This window comes from Barbatula barbatula, assembly GCF_947034865.1.
Source record: "Barbatula barbatula genome assembly, chromosome: 22".
NCBI lineage: Eukaryota > Metazoa > Chordata > Actinopteri > Cypriniformes > Nemacheilidae > Barbatula > Barbatula barbatula.
Window position 1 is genome coordinate 7,229,489 of NC_136785.1, and position 23,439 is coordinate 7,252,927.

At 37.7% G+C, this 23,439-nt stretch overlaps 5 protein-coding genes across 7 annotated transcripts; 4 read left to right on the forward strand and 1 right to left on the reverse strand.

Annotated features, from left to right (window-relative positions):
- Positions 1-1,457: 1,457 nt before the first annotated feature.
- Positions 1,458-9,832, forward strand: pde6b (phosphodiesterase 6B, cGMP-specific, rod, beta). The gene is made up of 23 exons (XM_079485746.1): positions 1,458-1,751; positions 1,856-2,343; positions 3,093-3,245; positions 3,809-3,898; positions 3,992-4,132; positions 4,210-4,284; positions 4,359-4,423; positions 4,527-4,593; positions 4,695-4,742; positions 4,828-4,977; positions 5,069-5,212; positions 5,292-5,357; positions 5,674-5,820; positions 5,907-6,014; positions 6,250-6,359; positions 6,436-6,523; positions 6,603-6,703; positions 7,191-7,298; positions 7,387-7,450; positions 7,540-7,614; positions 7,891-7,974; positions 8,085-8,238; positions 8,374-9,832. Exons 2-23 carry the CDS (start codon positions 1,873-1,875, stop codon positions 8,430-8,432), a joined length of 2,568 nt encoding a protein of 855 aa, XP_079341872.1. The 5' UTR covers positions 1,458-1,751; positions 1,856-1,872; the 3' UTR covers positions 8,433-9,832.
- atp5mea (ATP synthase membrane subunit ea) lies at positions 9,428-13,240 on the reverse strand. 2 transcript variants are annotated; one of them, XM_079485755.1, is made up of 5 exons: positions 13,164-13,240; positions 12,948-13,079; positions 12,153-12,207; positions 10,886-10,984; positions 9,428-10,583 (listed from the first exon to the last, which is right to left on the reverse strand). In XM_079485755.1, exons 2-5 carry the CDS (start codon positions 12,981-12,983, stop codon positions 10,561-10,563), a joined length of 213 nt encoding a protein of 70 aa, XP_079341881.1. In that variant the 5' UTR covers positions 12,984-13,079; positions 13,164-13,240; the 3' UTR covers positions 9,428-10,560. The 2 variants fall into 2 exon arrangements, with proteins under 2 accessions (XP_079341881.1, XP_079341880.1); XM_079485754.1 differs by having other exon boundaries at positions 9,649-10,586; positions 13,164-13,212.
- Positions 13,241-14,290: 1,050 nt separating this feature from the next.
- hspb9l (heat shock protein, alpha-crystallin-related, b9-like) lies at positions 14,291-15,377 on the forward strand. The gene has a single exon (XM_079485756.1). The coding sequence runs from the start codon at positions 14,346-14,348 to the stop codon at positions 15,015-15,017; it is 672 nt and encodes a 223-aa protein (XP_079341882.1). The 5' UTR covers positions 14,291-14,345; the 3' UTR covers positions 15,018-15,377.
- A 259-nt stretch (positions 15,378-15,636) lies between these two features.
- LOC306911437 (uncharacterized protein) lies at positions 15,637-19,133 on the forward strand. The gene is made up of 4 exons (XM_079486784.1): positions 15,637-15,952; positions 16,451-16,577; positions 16,677-17,180; positions 17,485-19,133. The coding sequence occupies exons 1-4, from the start codon at positions 15,782-15,784 to the stop codon at positions 18,930-18,932; spliced, it is 2,250 nt and encodes a 749-aa protein (XP_079342910.1). The 5' UTR covers positions 15,637-15,781; the 3' UTR covers positions 18,933-19,133.
- A 513-nt stretch (positions 19,134-19,646) lies between these two features.
- LOC306911801 (intracellular hyaluronan-binding protein 4) lies at positions 19,647-23,193 on the forward strand. Of its 2 annotated transcripts, none has more exons than XM_079487464.1 (9): positions 19,647-19,784; positions 19,861-20,166; positions 20,303-20,411; positions 20,508-20,654; positions 20,774-20,845; positions 20,947-21,027; positions 21,160-21,325; positions 21,589-21,777; positions 21,926-23,193. In XM_079487464.1, the coding sequence occupies exons 2-9, from the start codon at positions 19,929-19,931 to the stop codon at positions 21,968-21,970; spliced, it is 1,047 nt and encodes a 348-aa protein (XP_079343590.1). In that variant the 5' UTR covers positions 19,647-19,784; positions 19,861-19,928; the 3' UTR covers positions 21,971-23,193. The 2 variants fall into 2 exon arrangements, with proteins under 2 accessions (XP_079343590.1, XP_079343591.1); XM_079487465.1 differs by having other exon boundaries at positions 19,760-19,784; positions 19,893-20,166; positions 21,926-22,179.
- Positions 23,194-23,439: the final 246 nt, after the last annotated feature.

The window sequence follows — 23,439 nt, forward strand, 5'->3', positions numbered from 1 at the left end:
ATGACATGATATTTTCATATCACAAATTAGTCCCTGTACATTTAATATTTAGCATAAGCTTTTATCCATAGGTACTTACAAAAATGAGGGAAACAATTAAGTGAGTCATCTGAAAGGGATAGTTCACCCAAAAATAAATATTCTGTCATGAATTACTCATTTTCAAGTTGTTCCAAACCTGTAAAAATGTCTTTGTTTGGTTAAACACAAAGAAAGATATTTAAAAAAAATGCTTTCATTGTGTTTAACAGAATAAGGACATTTACAGGTTTGGAACAACTTGAGGTTTAGTAATTCATAACAGACTTTTCATGCCTGTAAGGAGACAACCATTGTGTGATATTTCAGTCTTTTGGACCCGTTTTAAATCTTTACTACAATATCATGAGATTATTCTGACATTTATTTTTATTCAAGACACGTTTTTCGGCCATATCACAGATTTGTAATTTTATTTTTTCCAAAAATCATTAATACGATATAACTGAGGTGGATGACAAATATTAACCATATGCTTTCTATGTGGCTTGTAAAAAGGATAAAGTAAATGTATGTATTTTACATACATTTTTAGGGCTGTGTGGATTTAATTTTATGGCTGAACTGAATGATTATATGGGTCCACTACACCTGTCCCCCATGATGTAATAAAATGTAATACGTTTGTAGTTCTGAGTGCGCATCATTTTGTATAAAGAAGAATTTTGTAGATTAACGCATCACAACAATAAAAGGAAGAACAAGAGCACAGTGCAAACAGTTTGTGGAATTACGTTTTTCACTCGACCTGTCAACATTGGCTGAGTAACAAAACTTAAACACAATACACGCAACAATGTATATGTCTGTAAATACTTTACACAACTGTTGTAATTCTGTATTATTGTATAGTTGAATAATATCAGCTATGCTACTGAAAAATGCCTTCGAGGTTATGCTTGTTACTCTCATACAAATTTAGTTAAAATAGACCCGTGGAAATAGTTTTGATACATTGTGTTATTTATTTCTCATATCATTTTGGTGTTGCATGGCTGACTTAGGCGAAATATTTATGCATATTCTAGCAATATTTTAGCAACAATTCTTTATACATACATATATACTGCATATGGAGTATAATCATATATATATATATATATATATATATATATATATATATATATATATATATACATGCTGTGTGTGTGTGTGTGTGTGTGTGTGTGTGTGTGTGTGTGTGTGTGTGTGTATATATATATATACATATATACATATATACATATACAGTATATATAACACATGTCCCATATTTATAGCATATTTATAGAAAGCGCCTTTCACAGCTCTCCTGGTTGCAGTCACATTGAGTAAGAATACAACCGGGGTGCTGCGATAATCAGCTAGTGGCCTGGTTAAATAGGGCTTAGTAATGAGGAGTGTGTTTTTAATAAGATCTTAAAGAGCTTGTACTTTAAAGGCCAGACTTCTGCAAGAGGATACGAATGGGCACAAAGCAAATGCACGTGGATGACTTCAAACACAGGCTTCATGACTTCATATGTTGAATTCCTAAACTTTCATTAAAAGCATCTCTTCTCCCAGAAGAAAGAGTGTGAGGTGGAGGACAGTTCTGCCATTGGCTCAGGCTTTGATAAGGTCACCTGATCAGTTTCTCTACAGCAGATCCTCATTCACCTTCAACACTATTAGGAAAACACCTTGCCACTGATGTCAGTTGGATTGGACTCGGGTTGCCCCTGCTGCTGCAGGTGTCTCTTCACATCACTTCTCTTTTCACAACAGCTTGAGTAAATGCTGTAAAAATATTTTAATTCCTAAATTCATTTTAACTTTCCTTACTTGGCCGGGGTAGAAGCTCCCAAACCCAAGATGAGTGTCAAAAAGGAAGACGTGGAGAAGTTCTTGGATGGAAACCTTGATTTTGCTAAGAGTTATTTTAACAGAAAGCTCAAACCTGGCGCTGTGGCCTCGATCATGCGAATACCAGAATCCAAAGTGGATATTGATACTTATAAAGACCTAAGCTCAGTGGAGGAGGGAGCGATATTCTACGATCTTATTACAGACATGCAGGAGAACGTAAATATGGAGAAAGTGATGTTTAAGATACTGCAGAGGATCAGTGCTCTGATCCACGCCGACAGGTGTAGCCTCTTCATGTATCGACAGCGGAACGGCATCGCTGAGCTGGCTACACGACTCTTTAACGTGAATGAACATTCCGTGCTAGATGACTGTGTGGTGGCTCCAGATTCTGAGATCGTATTCCCTCTTGACATCGGTATTGTTGGCCATGTTGCTCAAACCAAGAAGCCTGTCAATGTCAAGGATGTTACACAGGTAAGACATAATGTCTAGTTTAAAATATCTGTACATGAGGTATGTAACTCATGGTATTTATTAAAGCAATAAGAATACTGAATTAAAGAGAAACTGATTAAATTACTGTAGTATAGTTCATGACTGTAGGTATGGTCAATCCATATTTTGAGGATTGGCAAATCCTCTTGACATAATCCATTTATTTTAATATTCTATGACCCATGTCCAGCATGAAGGATTATGGGTAACACTTTACAATTACCATAATATTACAATAAATTTGGATTTGTTAACAATGAATTAATGCATTCGTTTACGTGAACTAACAATGAACAACATTAGTTCATTTCAACATTTATCCTGCTAGTACATCTTTCAAAATCTAATGTTGTATCTGTTAACATTAGTTATATATAAACAGTTTCTGAAAAACGACACTGCTCATTGTTAGTTCATGTAAGGTAAATCCAACCTTATTCTGAAGTGTTAACTGTTTATTATATCTGTAGAGTTTTCGGGTGCATGGCTCTTTAAAAGACCAAATTTTCTTTTAGTAGTTCATTTAATAATTTGGAAAAAAGCAATAACCTGCACCACAGATTTGTTAACTGTGTTAAATGAGTGAAAACACTTAATTTACTTTTGAATCTATTTCTAATATACGTATGAAAAAAAATTGTGCCACAATAAATCGAAAGACTACACTTCTAGTAACTCTGTGTTAGCACCGTGTGTTTATGACAAAAGGGCCTTTGCTTTCACTCTAGAATAGTCACTTCAGCTCATTTGTTGATGAACTTACCGAATACACTACACACAACCTCTTGGCTGCGCCCATCATGAACGGCAAGGATGTGGTCGCTATCATCATGGCCGTCAACAAAACCACTGGACCTCATTTCACAGATGAAGATGAGGATGTAAGTGACCGTCTTTCCTTCTCTTTACCTTATCAACACAAACTAACCAGCAAAGCGTTGCTCAGAATGCATTTTAACTGTTTTAAAGAATTTGTGACAAAATTGTTAAAGATCCGGTGTATACAATTTAACGGCATGTATCACTAAGGTGGCTGCCACAGGACTAAGATGACATCACCTTTTCAATTTTTTGTCGAGGGAGATCATGTTTTTACAAAACGCACTCTGTAGAGCAGTTTGACCGTTTAGGGCTACTGTGGAAACAATATGACGAATTACACGTAAGGGTGTTTGTAGATAGAAATAGCTCATTCTAAGGTAATATAAACATAATGCTTAAATATAAACCTCTGAAGACAGTTATGTATATTATATTGCATTACTGTCAATAGATCATCCATAAAATAACACATTGGACCTTTGATGCTTAAAAGTAATTTAAAAGCACTGAATCTGGATAATGAGTCATATAAGCATAAAAATTGACTGTTTTATGTAAAACAATGCAGAATGATTTGGGTGTAATGAAGTCAAAGTGTTTAATGTCTGCGTTTTGTTTGAAGCTTTTTTTAAAGTACTTAAAAGTTGGCTCTCTGAACCTGAAGATTTTTCACCTGAGCTACCTACACAACTGTGAAACGCGTAAAGGACAGGTCAGTCTGTATAAGCTGTACACGATAAAAATGGTGTCATTGTTATGAATAAATAAAAAAAATTGTTGTACATTTTATGTGTCTCATTCACAGCTGCTGCTGTGGTCAGCTAACAAGGTGTTTGAAGAGCTCACAGACATTGAGCGACAGTTTCACAAAGCTTTGTACACTGTGCGAGCCTACCTCAACTGTGACAGGTACTCTGTGGGCCTGCTGGACATGACCAAGGAAAAGGTACGAAGCGCATCGAGTTTAGAGTTATCCACCAGTCCCGTTTCTCTTTCTAAGACTGTGGCTTTGTTGTCTCGCAGGAGTTCTTTGATATTTGGCCTGTGTTGATGGGAGAGCAGGCACCATATTCCGGTCCTGTAACTCCAGATGGAAGAGTAAGCTTTTCTTTTACATTTAATGTTAAGCTGTCTAAAATGCTAAAATGAAATCAGTTTTGTTTTCCACTTAGGAAATCATTTTCTACAAAGTTATTGATTATATTTTGCATGGAAAAGAGGACATCAAGGTCATACCGTAAGTTTTATTCTCTATACAGTGTTTTTGTCGTTGCACTTATGGACACATGATGCTAAATTCAGAATTCATCTTGTTGCTAAAACCTTATCTTGTTTCAAAGAAATCCAACTGCTGACCATTGGGCCCTGGCGAGTGGATTACCCACGTATGTAGCTGAAAGTGGATTTGTAAGTGACTTCTCAGTATTTTAGGAATGATGCATGCAAATGACAATATAACAAATCGAATGTATCTATTTGTGTATCCATTTATTTTATTGCACGGCAAGATTTGCAACATCATGAATGCAGCATCCGAAGAAATGTTCAAATTCCAGGTAGATATATAGTGCTGTCTGAATCTTAATGTTTATGATAAAAATGTCCCTTTGCTGTACAATAACACTTTGGTTGTTTCTCCAGACGGAGCCGCTGGATGACAGTGGATGGACTATTAAAAATGTGCTTTCCCTGCCTATTGTCAACAAAAAAGAAGAAATTGTTGGCGTTGCAACTTTTTACAACAGGAAGGATGGTAAACCATTCGATGAACTCGATGAACAACTCATGGAGGTATAGCTGTTTGATTGGCAGGTAGCATCAAAAAGCAAGATATTTTAGTACTTGTGATTGACTCTTAAAGATGCATTTGTTATTCTGAAAGGCTTTGACACAGTTTCTGGGTTGGTCGGTCCTCAACACAGACACATATGACAAAATGAATAAGCTGGAGAACAGGAAAGACATCGCCCAGGATATGGTGCTGTACCACGTCAAATGTCGAAATGATGAGATTCAAGATATCCTTGTAAGTTCCATTGAAAACCATGTAAACCTTAATTTCTTCTATTTGACTTTCAAGGCTCTCATTGGTGTTTCTATTCCAGAAAACAAGAGAATATTTGGACCGAGAGCCCGGGGACTGCGATGAAGATGAGCTTTTGGAGATTCTGGTACACCCATCAGCTTACTTTTCTTTTAATATCTGAAAGTAGGAATTTGTTCTTTGAACATAACATTTTCTGACGCATTTGGTGCAGACGGATTAGCTACAGCACACAACAGATGCTTTTCAATATTTTATAAATAACTAAAGCGCGGGACTAATCACAGTATTTTTAGATTGTGCCGGTTCAGCTATTAGAGATCATAATTCACAGTCATAGTTCATTTATTTGCATATTTGTTCTTATTGAGTTGGTTCATCTGTGTCTCATAATGAAAGATGACTGTTTGACTTTCTTTGTTCAATTGTTATTTTTCATGCAGAAAAAAGAGCTGCCTGGGCCAAAAAAGTTCGACATCTACTTCTTCCATTTCTCAGATTTCGACTGCACTGAATTGGAGCTTGTAATGTGTGGCATCCAAATGTACTATGAAGTTGGAGTGGTCAGAAAGTTCCAGATCCCTCAAGAGGTATCCATACATATCCTTTGTTAGTAGCATGTGTTTTGTGAAATTTCACAGAACTGAAATGATAATTGACTGCTGTTTTTTGTGAGGTTTTGGTGAGGTTCATGTACTCGGTGAGCAAAGGCTACAGGAAAATCACATATCACAACTGGAGACACGGCTTCAATGTTGGTCAAACCATGTTCACATTACTCACGGTATGACCTGCTCAGCATGCTTGGGGTCCAAACACATGTACTGTATATTGATTTAACTGCAACAATATTAAAAAAATCTTTGCAGTTACACATTTTTTCTACGTTTCAATCACAAGCCCTCATCTGCCAACATTCAGCCAAGCGGGTTGCCCCGCCCCAAACTCACATGATTTTTAACACACGAAATTTGACAAAATCTGAATGAGAAAATGTTTTCTGTGTTTTATGGAGGCAGACAGGAAAACTGAAACGCTATTACACAGATTTGGAGGTGATGGCCATGATTACTGCTGGATTCCTGCATGATATTGACCACAGAGGCACAAATAATCTCTACCAAGTGAAGTGAGAGAATGACTTGACTTGCAAATTCAATTTTAATTTTACTCCCTATCATCATATTAATGTGTTTTGTAATCAGGTCCCTGAATCCTCTTGCCAAGCTACACGGATCTTCCATTCTTGAGAGACATCACTTGGACTTTGGCAAGTTCTTGTTGGGAGATGAGGTATGAGCGAGTAAACCATAAATCTTGATGGTCTGTGTCAAATTGATTTTTAATACTGATATGTGAATGTTTTTCTCAGTCTTTAAACATCTTCCAAAACCTCAACAGAAGACAAACGGAACATGTTTTCCATCTCATCGATATTGCTATTATTGCAACTGACCTTGCCTTGTACTTCAAGTAAGCTATGAGCTGTATATGACATGGTGTGATGTCATGTTATAATCTGTTATAAAGTTTATATATTTTTCTGAAAAACTTCAGAAATAAGAATGTAATTATTTATCTTGTAAACCTCATTATGAACTGTTATTGATAGAATATAGCTTTAAAGAGGAAATAATGAAAGAATTAGAATTTTGGGTGAACTGTTCCTTTAAGAAAAATAATAAAAATGAATGAAAATAACAAACCTTTAGTTAGTCTTCGCCTGTATATTCAGCAGGCCCCGTCAGCTGAAGACTTCAGTCTGGCATTTGAAGTAGGGAAAGTTTGATGTGGGAATCTTTTACAAATGCTGTCGTACCTGTATGTTGGTTTATGTGTATTTTGTTGGATTTAAAATTTGTGAAGCACTTTGGGCAACAATGTTGCATTTAAAAGTGCTATCCAACAAATGAAGTTGAAACCTCAATACAGTTAAACCAACTGAACTTCTGTCTTAAAGAAAGAGGACAATGTTCCAGAAAATTGTGGATCTCTCAGAGACATATGAGGATGAGAAGAAATGGGTGGACTTCATGTCTCTTGAAACAACAAGGAAAGAAATTGTAATGTAAGGGCTTACAGTTATAACCTCACTTAAACGCTTTAACGCAACAGTTGTGTAGTATGCAGTTTTCATAATTTTAATCATTGACTAGGGCCATGATGATGACGGCATGTGACCTCTCAGCTATCACAAAGCCTTGGGAGGTACAAAGCAAGGTAGGAAAAAAAGTACCATCTTTTAATTATACACATTGTTATTCGCTGTGCTAGGGTCAGAAGATTTCATTGCCACTCTCATCTCTTAGGTTGCCCTCTCTGTAGCAGCTGAATTCTGGGAGCAGGGTGACCTTGAGAGAACTGTCCTTGAGCAACAGCCCATTGTAAGTACCTGCTTTCTGTTACATTAGACCAAAATAAAGAGAAAAACGTCTTAGTCGTCACTGGGGTTGTACCCTTAAGGGTTCATTCATGCAGGTACAAAACAAAATGTTGTGCATTTTGGGTACATACATAATTGTGTCATAAAGACCTATTGTGTTTCTTTAATGGTGCAGTTTTTTAAGGGGTCTCCTGTTAATCTTTAAGGGGTCCCTAGGAACAAAACTATACCGTCACAGTATCTGTTCTTTTGAAAAAATAAATGTGTTTTTTTCCAGCCCATGATGGACAGGAACAAAGCTGGTGATCTGCCTAAACTTCAGTGCGGTTTTATAGACTTCGTCTGTACTTTTGTTTACAAGGTATGTTTATGCATAAAGAGTGAGAAATTATTGATGACAGAAATGATCTAAAACATCATTTTGACCGATCATATTTTGGTAACTTGGCCATCCTCTTCTGTTCTTCACAGGAGTTCTCTCGCTTTCACTCTGCCATCCAACCGATGTATGATGGAATTCTAAACAACCGGAAGAATTGGAAAGAGAGGCAGGAAGAATATGAGTCGAAATTGAAGGAATTAGAGGAGGCAGCCAAGGCCAAGCAGGAGGCAGCTGCCAACAAAGGTTTGAACTTGTCTTTTCTGTTAACTGTATATGTAGTATATTGTAAGGAACATCTAACCAGAGCCCGTTCATAGCTCAAGGTTATATTTCCAACTTTATGTTATAGTGTATTTCTTTCTGGCGATTTTTCTACAGCTCCATCTGCCAACAACGCCACTGGATCTTCTGGGTCTAAGACCTGCTCAATCTGCTAGAGACGGAGAATAGCATGGGGGGGAGGAAGCAGGTATCCTCACCCAAGAGAGGGAATAAGATAAAGAGCAAGTCGGCAAACATTATCAATGCATATGAGATTAGCAAGCCAAATGACCATCTGTTACTAAAATAAGACAGGTGAACAGCTATTTCATAATGTATCTTTTGGGACAAAATGTTTGGTTAAAAGCATTTTCATTGGGTATGGTATTCATTTATATTTTATTTGGTCACAAAGTAGACCTAAACGTTCTGAAGAGAATGAAAGGTGAATGCTAGTGCAAAGGAGGCTCTTATTCATTATAATAATTGCATTTTTGAAATGTAAAAAACATCAATAGAAGACATTACGTCATATTTTCTGTAAATGATCTTTACCTCTTCTGGTTAGTTCTGGATTTTTATCCATTATAGTTTAACGTTTTCTCCATTTTGTAATTGCAACATTGCTTTATTTTTTTGTCATGGGAAATCTAAGTATGCCCTAAATATCTAAGAACACAAAAGCTGTATGGTAGACATCTCATTGACGTTTTACATTGTCCCTCTAAAAGTTATCACACCAAAGCTGAGAAGCCAGTATATATTTTGATAATAAGGAGAAGTTAATTTGTCATTTCATAGACAAACACTATAGTGCACAGCTATAAATATAGCTAAACATATACGAGTGTTGGTGGCCTATTTAACAACTGTAAGTTGACAGGTAATGAGCAACTGTCCTTCTGACTGATTTACATCAAGCGGTGTCATGGGTGTCTTTTACTGAGAAATGTCCTGTTACTCATTGATTCCACTGTTGGGACATGTGTTCACAGAAAAAACTACTAGTAGTGGCCTTGATACCATTGATTCAGTAAACTCACAGCTCACCTGATCACACTGAACCCTCAGAAATTATCTGTCTGAGATCTACTTCTTAAAGGTATTCAGATACTTCCCTATGTTTTATTTTAAAGGAAGCACTGGCTTTCCATAAAAAAATGAAAAAATCAACAGATGTCAGTTGTTTATCTAATTGTGTAAATATATACATTTTATGAGCTTCTACATACATACAAGATCTCGAAGAAATATTTATAGTTTTAAAGTAAATAATAAAGATGTGTTGTTAGTGCATATAATTGTTCTTTGTGCTTATTAAACAAATATGCTGCTTATGTTTACCATAAAAGTAGTGAAGCAAAGAAAATGTATATTTAAATCAATCAGCTCGGATACAAACTATATTTACTTTCATTGCAAATGTCATCCTTTTTCACAAGAACTTATTGCATGTCAGACATCATGATTCAACATCAAATATGATGCTTTCAAACCATTTGCAACACGCCAGAGAAATGTTAAGCATCAATTCTATATTCCCAATGCCACGAGAATTAAACTGTTTATTTTTATGAATGTTGTTGTTGTCTTACTTAGTTCAACCAAGTGATATATTTACAAACAGTTCTTCCACTACATGCCTCAGATGTGATGGCCTTTGGAATTCTTAACAGCCATTTCTGCTTAGTGACTCAGTTGCTAAGAAAGCCTCTTATCTCACGAGAACTCTCAGCAGTTTCCACTCAGCCTTTCCTAGATGTTTAGGGGTTACCTGCAACGGTTATTTGGATAGTTATACATCTGCGGTACTAGGAATTCTCTGACAATTTTCTTGAAATATATTTGATACTTGATGCTCACTCTTCCATACAGTATATTTTAGGTCCTCATATATAATTACAATCATTTTTAAAAAGTGTACATGTAAATAAATGAACTAAAGCAAAGTTTTAATCTAAAATACTTAAATTTTTTTGGAAATGCAGGATGGCAGATAATTAACATCGAAGCCCTTGTGCAAAATAAGCACTTTGCTGTATTGGCTTGACCTAAATCCAAGGACTTATTATAAACCATGGTGATGTTATACAACAATCTTCTCTCTATAAACATCCCTATACAACTGCAGAAAAGAGTAGACAGTCTGCAACTCTTCTTCAATTGACATCATGATAACCTTAAATGTTGACATATAAGGAAAAACAATGCATGTTTTAACTTCCTGTGTCTTTATTGAAAATAGATATAAGTTAATTGTCTTGGTGAATCATCTCAGAGTTGGAATGTGTGCATCTTGGAAATTTACTTCAGAATGGTGTCAGAGTCTGCTGTGGAGGTAAAAACAAGTATTAAGATATTTTATAGTGTTTACAATTATGTACGATCAAGTCAACACCCTGCATTACTATTTACTTTGTCACCCCACATACCGTATTAAACATATACAGCGGTAGAAGTATTTCTCTGGAACATGATCTTAAGTTGTGCAGTATTACATTTCCTCAAATTGCTTTTTTTGGTTAATAGTGCATAAGAATGTCTCATACAACATCTGAACAAAACCCATCTGTGGTCCCTAGATACAATTTCACATGGTTAAAATATAAGTGCAGTGGGGTAAGCAGACCTTCAGCAAGCTGTTTGTAAATCCTCTCCTGCTCTTCCCTGAGTTTCTTCTCTTCCTCCTCAATCCTTCTTTCTTCAGCAGCGATGGGCTTCAAATGATCTGTGGATTGAACACAATTTACCTCAGGCCATAATACACTATGCGCCATTATATTCTCATATAGTGTCCTACACTAATATTGGGACCCTTGGAAATCTGCATTGTTTCTCCCTTTGATATTTTCTTTTTAAATCAACAATATTCCAACATTTCATTAAAGTAAAACAATTTGAAGTGGGGGGAATATAACATTATGAAAAAAAGTTTCTCTCTCATACACCCTGGCCACAATTATTAGCACCCTTACAAATTCTTATGAGTGACATATCTCCCAAGTATATTCTCATTGATATTTACATTTTCATAGCACACCAAGGTGACAAGAAACATGATGTTGTCCAGTCATGACTTCTTGTTGCACAGGAGAATAAATTGTTAGTAACACAAAGTCAATCATTCAATCATTTATCACAATAGATCAAACCAAATAATATAGTTCTGATGTGCAATATTTTCTGTTGAGCTACACAAAATACAAAATGGCTTTAAGGCTATAGTTAAAACTATTAAAAAATCTGATTTTCAACATCAGGGCAATGATCAAGAAGTTGGACTGGAGATGTTGAAAATGAGCTTCAAACATGATGTGTGTCTATATTGTCTGAAGGCATGGAGAGGAGAAGAATTTGAGTGGCCAAAGACTCTTCAAAGAGCACAGATGGAAAATTGCAGTAATCCGTTGAATGTTGGGGTCAGAAAGCATTTAATAAAAATAAAGGATAACTGCACATCCATCACCACAAGTTGTTAGGGACACTGTTCAGGAAACAAATCTTCTGCTCTCATGCAAAAACAAACTCCATATTAATCCGCAATACTGGAACTTCAACCAGGACTGGTTTCCATGGCCATATGAAATGATTTTTTTTTTTTTTTTGCAGCAATAACAGAAGGTTTGGTGCACACAGGGATAAAAAAAAGTCCCATGTCCACAGTTAAACACGTCGCCAGGTCTTTATTGTTATGAACCTACTTTTATACCAGAGGTCCTTGACATCTTGTTCAGATAAATGCCATCATGTTTTATATAAAATACCAACAACTAAAACCTGACTAGCTCTGCTAGAAATATTATAAAAACAATGCAGATTTATTTTAACAACCTTCTTTGCTCATATTTACCAAGGGTGCCAATAAGAGTGGAGGGCACTGTGTACTCAGCACTTACCATATCTCTGTTTTCCATAGATTATTCCAAATACCAAGGCTGACCATCTTGCGGTCTGAAATAAAGAGAAAGAAGACCGTTATTGGTGGATTGACTAATGAACCTGCCAAAGACTAAAGTACTGTATCTTTCAGTCACGTGATTTATGATACAAAAAATCTACTTCTGTACTGAATAATCTAAATAACACCGAAAAAATGAGGAAATCCGTCATTTTTTTAAGTAAAGCATTACTTCGGAGCTGTTAACATGTTGAAGCTTTAAACACTTGGACAATAACACACAATCCGTGTATTATGGGTAACGATAACGTTTTTAATTTAGGTGTGAAGATTCACCAGAAGGTGAATTTAATGCTATTTCCATACTCTAATGTTCAAAATATGTGCACTTGAATAAATATTTGTACACGCAAAACTATATAATTTAAGGGAAAAAAGAACTAAACATAGCAGCTTAGGCAAAAGGGTGATTTTGTACTGAATTTTCCTTTACAAACGTGAAGTTTAACACAACATCTTCAAAACTGTCTCTTTGCAACATCGTGGAAATCATCCTACTAGCCTAAGCCAACTATTATTACTGACCTTGCAGTACTAGGCAGCTAACACAGTGAGTGCATTTGACCAAAGCTTTCAATGTTATGCTATGCTATGCTAAGCTAACACGCTTAACACTAGCAACGTTTACTCGGGATGAATGAAGGTCGCCGCGTCAAAATCTCCGAATACAAAGTTTGTTAATTGAGGGTCACAGCCCAGAGAAAAAAATATTACCGAAGATTAATAAATGTACCTTAATAAGAGATGAGACTTGTACCGGAGGAGCCATGTTTGTAGATGTTTGTATGTCTTCAGACAGGAGAGGAAGGAAGTCAATGTGCGATCTCCAGTACAATGACAGCGGCGCTCCTCGCTCCGTTCAGTGCTACTTTTAGAGGTAGTTGATAGACATAAGTTATAACATCAACATAACTTTTTCCACCAAACATACTTGGGATAAAATGCTTACCAGTGATAAAGGCTTTGTATGTCTAAGGGCTGTGAAGGTTTTTTTACTTGACTAGATCTCTATAAATAGAGATGAGTGCCAACTTCTAAATCAGTGCAGCCATCTGCCAACCTAGAAACTAGATATAACATATGAAATAAAAACACATCTTAACATAGCTCACGGGTAATAGTAAAGATGATTCATACATCCCAAATAGGCCTACATATTAAGTCAATCATGTTCATATAAGTGAGTGTAATACGTGTTGATTTCTAGTCGGCAATACTTTCCCCCATGTGTTACTCAAATGTATTTATTGGATAAACCTCTTGAGATGCCCCATGTCGTTTTCAAGGGGGTCCTGACATAGGTGTCGCAAAACAAAACAGATTTCAATAAAAAAATCAAATCGAAATAAAACAACACTTATTGCAAAGAATTATACGGTTCGGTTTAACTTCCTTTTGGGTCTATTTTCAGATATGATGTATAGAGGCTCTGCCAACACAGGTGTCAGGTTCACAATCCTGTAGGATTAGAAAACATGTAAAAATGCTGGAAGTTAAATATAAAACATGACAGAATATTACGTATGTTCTGACACAGACAGAAAATATGCACTGAGATATTTATCAAGGTAATTCTTATTTATTCTTTATTAGTTCAAATCAGCTTTATTTAAAGCATTGTAACACTTCTCACAATGTCCTTTACCGTAAAGCCACTTTTAAGGAAACATGGGTAACAGGAATTTAAAAAAGTGTTGGTTGCTGTATAAGTCATATTAGGATGTCGCAATATATATGAAAGAACAATGTATGACACTTAGATATTGTAAAGATAAATACAAAACACTAAATGCACTAGGTATAAAAGTCGGCATCCTCCTGCTTTAACCTTAATAGAACGTTATGCACAGCCATTAGACAGCTTGAGTGGTCACTGTAAATAGAACAATGATGTTCTTGTCTGGTATTTAACAGATGGATCACAAAAATACAGCCGACTTGTTTTGGAATATGACTGCAAGTGTCGAGTCATAGCAGCCCGTTGCAAGCTACCACACTCCAGTGCTATTAGAGGAATGTTACTGGAACATTCTCAGGCAGCCTATAAAAGCACTGTGCCTTGTTGACTGGGACAGAAGCTCAGAAGAGACAGTCGACCAGCTCAAAACAGCCCCGCAAAGAACAACAGAAGATGCTTTGTCCGAGCAAATTTCAGCCTCATCTCAGCCCATTCATGATGGACTTCAACTGGCCAGTCCGCAGTCTGTGGCCAGAGACGAGACCTCTGTTCTTTCAGATTGAACAAGAAATGATGAGACACGTGCAGGAAATGAGGCAAAATATGGAATTCATGGAACGTTTGCATCAAAGGATTTTTGACCAGATTGACCATGTTCCACCTATGACGTCTTTCAAACCAATCTCATTCAAGCTTGGAAAGGAAGGAGACCTCTACGCACTGACATTAGATACTACAGATTTCTCTCCAGAGGACCTGTCGGTCAAACAAGTGGGCAGGAAGTTACGAGTCAGCGGCAAAACAGAAAAGAAGCAGGATGATGGAAAAGGATCGTTCTCATACAGATGTCAGGAATTCAGACAGGAGTTTGACCTTCCTGGAGGTGTCAGTGCTGAGGCAGTCACCTGCTCTTTACAAAATGGCCAGCTGCAGATCCAAGCACCAAAGGATACTTCAGTCGTGAGCAATGAGAGAGTGATTCCCATTACACGCACTCCTGCTGTGAAGAGTCCTACTTCTCAGACTCCTGTTCTACAAAGTCCCGCTTCTCAGAGTCCCGTTCCTCCTCAGGGTCCTGCTCCTCCGCAGAGTCCTGTTCCTCAGCCTGAGAGCCACACTGCATAGACTCTTGAGTCTACAATAAAACTAATATTATTCTCTATGAATACTGTCAGACACTGCGGAACAAATAACTCCATGGAAATCTCTTTTGGACTTTATTAACTTTTTTAAATCATTGGCATTTTGTAGCATTTTACTACTATTATGGTGATTGTATTAACGTAGAAATGCATTCACTGAAATGCTTCAGCTCAGTTCCTTTGTAAGTAATTCAATATTTAATTGTCAAAGTGCAATGAGAGGTTCTTGTGTAAAGGTTATTTTGTGTACACCCAATAAAATGTAGGTCAATGTTTGAACGCTGACTGACCACAGTTTTGTAACTTGATTTTTGAAAACAAAATTGCAAATAAATTATTGTCATCCCCTATTGTCTGTTGGCATGCAACTTCTTCAGGAAATATGTTTTTTTATATTATGACCTAGTTTTCTATAACAAATCTCATCCACAGATACTTACAGTGCGAAGGAATTTCGAAACTTCACATTAAATAAAAGATAGAGGAGCAGAGAATAATTAATTCGACTCCATGGATTTATCAGTATTAGTAACACTTCCAATCCTCTAGGTGGCAGTACTGCGTCTACAAACCACACCCTCGAGATTCCTGCGAAGGAGAGAGAGACACATATCCTTCCGTTTGTGCACCCGCCACAAACAAGCGAATGGCTCGGGCTACTTACAATATATGTGTAGTGTTGTTTTCGTAATATAATGATTTAGTAAATATATTAGTTGTTTGCAAAATACTGACAAATCTTGGACAATGACGGCAGTGATTCACGAGCTACTTTCCTCCGTAATGGCGGTATTAGTTGAAAGTGTCGTGTCAGAGTTGAGCAAACATCTCTCGGACTTCACGGCTGTGTTATCTGAGCAGTATAAAAACCACAAGGGGATCAAAAACAAAGTTAAACAAGCGAATCAAGTAAAAACTGTAAGTTCTACCCCAGAATGCATGCAATGTCCACTTATTTTAATAATCACAAGCCATTGGCTTTTTGTTGTATATTAGCTGCATGCATTATAAATGCAGTTTAACATAGCACCCGTTTTTGTGACAACTCTTAGAATTCCTATTTGTTTTACCAAATGTCTTTTAGACATCCTGTGCTTTTCGTTATGCACCAGACACTTTACGCTTTGGTTGAATGCCTTTCTGTTGTTTTGGAGCTGGTGACAAGTAATGATAACACTGTAGTTCTTTAATAATCCAGAAACACATTACTGGCACAGCTATTAAATGGCTTAACCCTGATATGCAATCTGAAAGCCATAGTCAGGTTTTGTGGATACATATCGCAGATTTTAAGTAACCACGTAAATAATAAAACAGCAAATGAAATTCTTCCCTGTTGTTGTCATGCATTAGATTATAATAGGTGTTTGTATTAACCAGTTAAAATGACGATGAAAAATTATTTTTACTATTTAGAAAGAGTTTGCTGAATTCATGGAGATGTTGAGCAAAGCAGCAGTGGAGACCATGGTAAAGTTGATTCATGATCGCATTGCGAGTCAAGTGCTGGAAGCAACTGCAAAGTTACAAGACAGACCAAATGGTAAGTGTCTAATGTAACAGTGTTCATGTGGAATTTGACTTCCACACACTAATACAAAAAGCCACTAATGTGTGATTGCTTGGTTTGGAATTTTCACAGAAAGTCAAGCAGCCAGATCTAGCCCTCAGAACGGTGTCTCACTGGAGCCTGAGAAGAACAGTAGCAATGAAGAGGAATCGGAACACCACAACAATGACACTAGACTTTTGTCAAATTATCAGTACCAACAGTTCTCATCTGCACAAATAGAAGCTCTTGAGGCGAGTTCAAGTTTGAATGAAAGCGAGCCTTCTACAAGCACAAATGCGTCTGCGGAAGAGATACACAAGCCTTTCATTTGCGACACCTGTGGAATATCTTTCAGTGACGTGGCCTTGTTCAACATTCACAAAACAATACACACAGAAAGACCTTTTAACTGCCAGATGTGTGGGAGCTCTTTCAAAATGATGAAATGCTTGATGAAGCACCAGAAATTTCATGCAACTGAGAATATATGTATTCAATTTGAAACTCCTCTGCATGAACAAGAATTCATTGTGCAGCTGGAAACTTGCGATGCCGTTGATCCATCCTTGCACACACTGGAAGTGACTACTCCAGGTAAATGTGAATCACAGCTCAGATGTATACTAGCTGATGGTTATATTGGATTAATATTGACAATTGTCAGGTTGGATGCTGCATGTAAATGTCAAGTTCACAGTCAGCCATGAGTAATTTTTTTGTAATAAATATATTTGTTCTTAACATGGCAGCCATCAAGTCAAACTGCTTTTTATTAAAAAACCTGATCTCTCGCTTTTAGTATCATACCATTTAGAAAAGTACACTTTAAGAACATTTTACACTTATGTCTATTGAACGTTATGTGTTTCTCTTAACAGTTTTTTGTTTCTCCCCACAGGTATTTTCCAGAATAACTCTGACAACGAGGAAGTGTCTTCTACTGACATAGTAACCGTATCCAGTCAGGATACAAATGCATTTCTTGTGCAGGATTTAAATGTTTCCATCCAAAACACAGAAGTTGATCCGAACACGAATGTAAAACCATCGAGTGATGGTTTGTTCCACTGTAAAACCTGTGGCAAGCCTTTTGAACTGAGGTGGAAGTTAATAAACCATGTTCGGGCTCACGTGAAACATTACAAATGTTCACACTGTGATAAACGTTTTACAATGAGGAGCTGCCTGATCAGACATGCAGCAATGCACACTGGAGCTCAACTCTACAAATGCGATATATGTTCCAAGTCTTTTGTATTTCAGGCCACCCTGGAGCACCACAAGCGTCTTCACACAGCAGAGAAGACGGTTACATGCTCCAACTGTCAGAAGACTTTCCCTGGCAAACGTTCTTTCGGTAGACACAGGTGCAGAGCAGTCGAAAAGCTCTACAGCTGCCTGGTGTGCGACAAGCAGTTCAAAATCAAACAGAACCTGCTGGATCACCAAACACTTCACACTGGAGAGAAGCCCTACTGCTGTGAGGTATGCGGCGAGTTTTACAGCTGCGAGAGATATCTGAAAAACCACCAGAAGAGCCATATTCAGAAAACCTACGAATACTCGTGCGATCTCTGCGAGAAGAGGTTCAGCGCTCGCAAACATTTGCAGGCACACATGCTTGTGCACACAAGAGAGAAACGTTTCGCTTGTGACTTGTGTGACAAGAAGTTTCCCACATCCGGAAATCTCAACAGACACAGAGCTGGCCACACAGGAGTGAAGCTGTACGGTTGTCCTATATGTTTGAAGAGGTACACTACTGCCTATGCTCTAAAGATGCACACGCACAAGCACACTTCAAGCAAACCGTTTCTTTGTGATGTTTGTGGTAAGGGATTTACCAGTTCAGACTATATGAAAAGGCACAAGCGAATTATTCATGCAGGAAGGAGAGATTGTGTGTGTTCGATCTGTAATAAGGCTTTTATTTTCCCTAGTTCTCTTAACCAGCACATGCTTGTACATACAGGAGAGAAGCACCATGAACGACTGGTCAGTCCCTTGTTGAAGAAGTTCAGTTGTGAACATTGTCAGAAAAAGTTTTATTCGCAAGCCGCCTTAACAGTTCACCAAAGGGTCCACACTAAAGAAAAACCATACAGTTGCGATGTTTGTGGAAAGCGCTTTGGGTATGCAAGTAGCATTCAAATGCACATGAGAATCCATACGGGAGAGAGACCTTTCGGTTGCGATGTATGCGGCAAGACGTTCAGTCAGGCTGTACATTTGAGGACCCATCAGAGAGTTCACACTGGTCTGAAATCATTCAGTTGTGAGACCTGTGAAAAGAAGTTTGTGGATCAAAGAAATCTCAAACAACATAAGTGTAAATACACAATGTAAATGTTTTTCATTTTTACGAGACCAAAGTTTTACCGTAAATTAAATTGTGATTTCGTTTAGGGCTGTTTGAAATAGTTTGTGTAATGCATAGCATTATTGTGTTAAAAGATGATCTCTGGAAATAAAGAGTTTTCACAGTTATGCATTTTTAATTCAGGTGTAAACAATTACATTTTCAACAAGATTGGGAGGCAAGATTATAATAAAGATAATAAAAAAATATTATGAAGAACCACCTTTCTTCTTTTTTTTGTGCTTAAGAGTAGGTGCATATTTATAGTTGTACTATTGTGCATTTTTTTATACAATTATAGCATATATATTGTGTGTGAAAGGGAAGATTAAGTATTCAGGCGAATAAAAGTTAATTACTTCACCAATAAGACAATAAAAAAGTGCAGCAGTGGAGATGTATATATCTTTTATATATAAGAAGAAATGTACACCAACCCTCTCTCTTCTCTCAACAGGTAGTTGTATAGCTTTTGTTGAAACTATTAACTTTACAATAGCACCTATTGCTCTTTTATGACATTTCGCTTATTGCTCCCAGAACTCTTTGCAAGTCGCTTTGGATAAAAGCGTCTGCCAAATGACTAAATGTAAGTGTAAATTTTAGTAGATAACATTAGCATTTAATTCTCAAATTAACAGATAATGAATGTTATAATTTTATGCAAATGTATAAAAGCTATACGTAATAACATCATAATTGAAGACGGGTTCAACATCTCATAATGATAATAACGAGCATGCTCCTAAGATTAGACTTCCGGGGCGGAGAACAATCGCGTGAATATTAACCTGAACTCAATTACCCTTACGTCACGTGACTCACATCAGACAGTTACGGTAATTGGTGTTCATAGAAAGAATATCTCCCATCAATGGAGACTGTTTAACCTCTTTTTCCTCTTTGCTTGATAAGTGTGATATTTGTGATCCTTCGATGACAAAAAGGCGATTATTTCGTTTGGCTTGACGTGATCAAGAAAGATGAAGGAGTTTGTGGAGGAGATGCCCGATGAGGGATATGGATGCACTGTGGCTAATCGCTTCGGGCAGCTGCTCGACGACGAGGCTGACCCTTTCGACATCTTACAAGCGGCAGAGGCGGGCAAGCAGCAAAAGAAAAAAGAGCCAAAGAAAATCTCTACCGCCGCGAAAACGGGAAAGGAGACTCAGAAGGACAGGAAAACTGGCGTTCAGGCCGTTGGGGGCAACGTTAGCCAAGGTGGGTGAATGACGGGTTACAATTGCCTTTTTTGAACTCCGTACGTCTTGCGTCGTGTTTTTGTAAGCATTAAAGTGAACGTTTCCAGATACTTCGTTAACAAAGTTATAAAACGCACCTTTTCAAATGTTAACAGCAGGCCAAGTGCGCCCCCCGCGCGGAGAAGTTGAGCAGAGGATGGAGAGGCCTGTGACTTTTGAGCGCAAATTCAACACCGCTGATACCCTCAGCTTCTCTGTGGAGAGGTACAGGTCTCTTATGGTCAATTATTAAAATCCACTGTCTTTATTTATCATCCTCCTTGAATAATTTTGTATGGCCTTTAATCTATCTTTCTCTAGGCCTGTGGATGTGTTGGATAGAGCTGGTAGAGGAAGGAGTAATGGCAGAGGACGAGGCGCCCGAGGCCCTGGCTATCCAAGATCAAATGATGGATTTGACCAGAGGGGAAAGAGGGAGTTTGAGAGACATAGTGGCAGCGACAGAACGTAAGTAGTGATTCATTTGCTGTCATTTTCGCTCTACGGAAGTTCGAGAAGCTACATTTTGCATTCAAGCATGTGGTATGGCACTGTACACAATACCTGCTTGTGGTGTTTTAAATCAGGAGTGTCCGGTCAGATGAGAAGCGGGGTGGCAGTGGATCTCGCAATTGGGGTTCTATGAGAGACCATATGAGGTTTTGCATTTTATACCATGTTGTTCTAATCCTAGTTTGGATTTTCAGGACCGTATTTTTCACTCCTTTCAAATGGATCTCATTGTCCTTGTGTCCTGTAGTGAAATCGAAGAAGCTTCACCCACTGAAGAGGTTGTGGAAAGTGAGGAGACCCCCGAGGGAGTGGAGACTGGAGAAAACAGGTCTTTTTACACAACTGCAGGGAATATCTTGTTACACACTGTGGATTTGATTTGAATTTTTGTACTTGGCTTATCCTTTTATAGTTCATAACGGATTGTTTTGTGTAAATCCTCACCTCCTATCTGACACAGGCCATCTGAGCCTGAGGAAGTGATCGAGGTTGCTATAGAGATGACACTGGATGAGTGGAAGGCCCTACAGGAGCAAAGCAGGCCTAAGGCGGAGCTAAATATCCGTAAGGCTGAAACTGCTGTGCCTTCAAAGGCTGTAGTCATCCATAAATCTAAATTACTTGCGGTAAGGAAATATGTTCTGGGCACAAATCTCAACTATTTTTCTTTGAGCCTGTCTGGCTGGTTTTGGTGCCCTTTGTGTTGTCAAAGGTTCTTCTAACCAAAAAATAAACTAAATTGTTTACAGAACGCAATATTTTGATGTGTAAGGGCTTTTGTGTCTATTCAATAAGTCAATGGATGCTCGTGATGTTTTGTAAAGGATGTTTTCTGCAGCTGCTGCCTATTGTCATTGGTAATGTTTTCTACTTATGTTATTTTTTGTAGAAAAGTCACGATGGCATGGAGGACGAGGATGTGGGTTTTCGTCGCCCAGCCAATGACATCACCTGTCAGTTGGAAATCAACTTCGGCAGCTTGGCTCGGCCTTCTCGTGGTGTGAGAGGTGGACGAGGTGGTCGTGGCCGTGGGGCTCCCGCCATTCCGTTCCAGAGATCTCCGCAGAAGTTTGATGTGGTAAGTGATATTGTCTTACTGGTTGCATCGGAAAAGCAAAGAACAAGCTTTTTAAGTGCAACACTATTTGTGGGCACTCTGCAAGGTAACGAAGAACGTTAAATATTTTATGTGGTGTTGGGGTTAAATTATATTTTTGTGTCCTAAGGCTCCAAACCCAGATGATCCAGAGGATTTCCCTGCACTGGGTTAGTTCTCCAGCGGAACAGTGAAAAGATCAAACTGTTCTGCAACCGGTTTTGCAATGCAATGGGTAAAGTGTACTTGAAGTGACCACAAATAAAAATAAAAATATGCACGTCTTTTGTATCGTTCCAATTTTTCCCACTTGTTTGGATGTTTTCAGAGGCTGGTGAAATATTATTTCCTATAATAAAGCAAGCTTAATAATGCTGTGCATTGAACACTTTGCCATCGTATTGCATGTTCAATAGTGTTAAAAACTGCTGCGTTTGGTCACTAAAGGACAAGACTAGAAGAAAGTTCCTCTTTGTTAATGGCAATAACTTTGTTTTGGGGTTCATTAATTTATGAAACACTTTGCAACTGTGCTTGTTGTACACCTTAAACAAAACATTTGTATGACTAAAAATTCTTTGACCGCAGAACACTATGTACGGTAATGGGGTTATGTTTTTATGTAGGCCATTTTTCTCCATTGGTGCAGTACTTTATTTTGCCACCAGAGGTCTGTATACCCTGTAAAATAAGTGATTTCTGAGTGTTGTACTGGCAGTTTGAGTATATTATTGCAAATCACAGTACATTGAGTAGTGGAGAAACATCTTGAACGAAAAGAGTATTGCTGACAACCATGTCACCCGCTGTTTGAATTGTGCTTTAAAAAAAGCCTTAAGCTCTGGCAATTCTTTTTATTTTTGTGGGTAGAAACATTTCCTTTAAGGTCACAGTGCTTTGGCTGGTGATGGAATGTCACACTGCTAGTCATACAGTGAAGGAAATTAAATTTACAATGCGAGTTGGAAAAAACAGTGTATCACTATAGATTTTGGCAGTTTGCTAGACAGTCCCGCCAATCTCACAAAAGAAATGGGAGTGTTTTCCCACTACTTCATCTTTACAGGACATTTACCAACACACAAAAGATGTTCCTCCTTGAGGAAAGACCATAGTGAGAGAAATCACACATGCCTGAATCATTTTTGTCCCTCTGCCTCCCCCTCCTGATTGCGTGGACACTTATCTTTGAGCTATAAAATTCCTGCCTGTCGTATACTACAGTTTTACTCTTTGAAGATGGTCTGTTGTTTTTTTTTTCAAGGGGATTGGGCCAAATTCCCGTGGCTGGGTTAACACTGAGGTGATTGTAAATGTTAGGCTTAAGTGTTCTCTGCATTCTCAGGGTTGTTTTTTGTAGATAGTGTGTTGAGTCTGTGTAACTCACACACAGGCATGAGCTCATTGTAGCTGAAAGAGTGAATCCAGATGGATATAGCAGTGATATTGGAAGGATGCGTGTATACAATATTATCTGCACCTAAGCCCTCAGTTTTCTTTATCTTGGCTTAGCATCTTTTTATATTTTCACATCATCCTGACTTACTTTCCTGTTCTTTTTATATTGGAGGTGGACATCCTGGACTGTGTATGATTATAATTAACTGTCGACTAGTATAAATTAATATAAGTCCATTGGAGCAT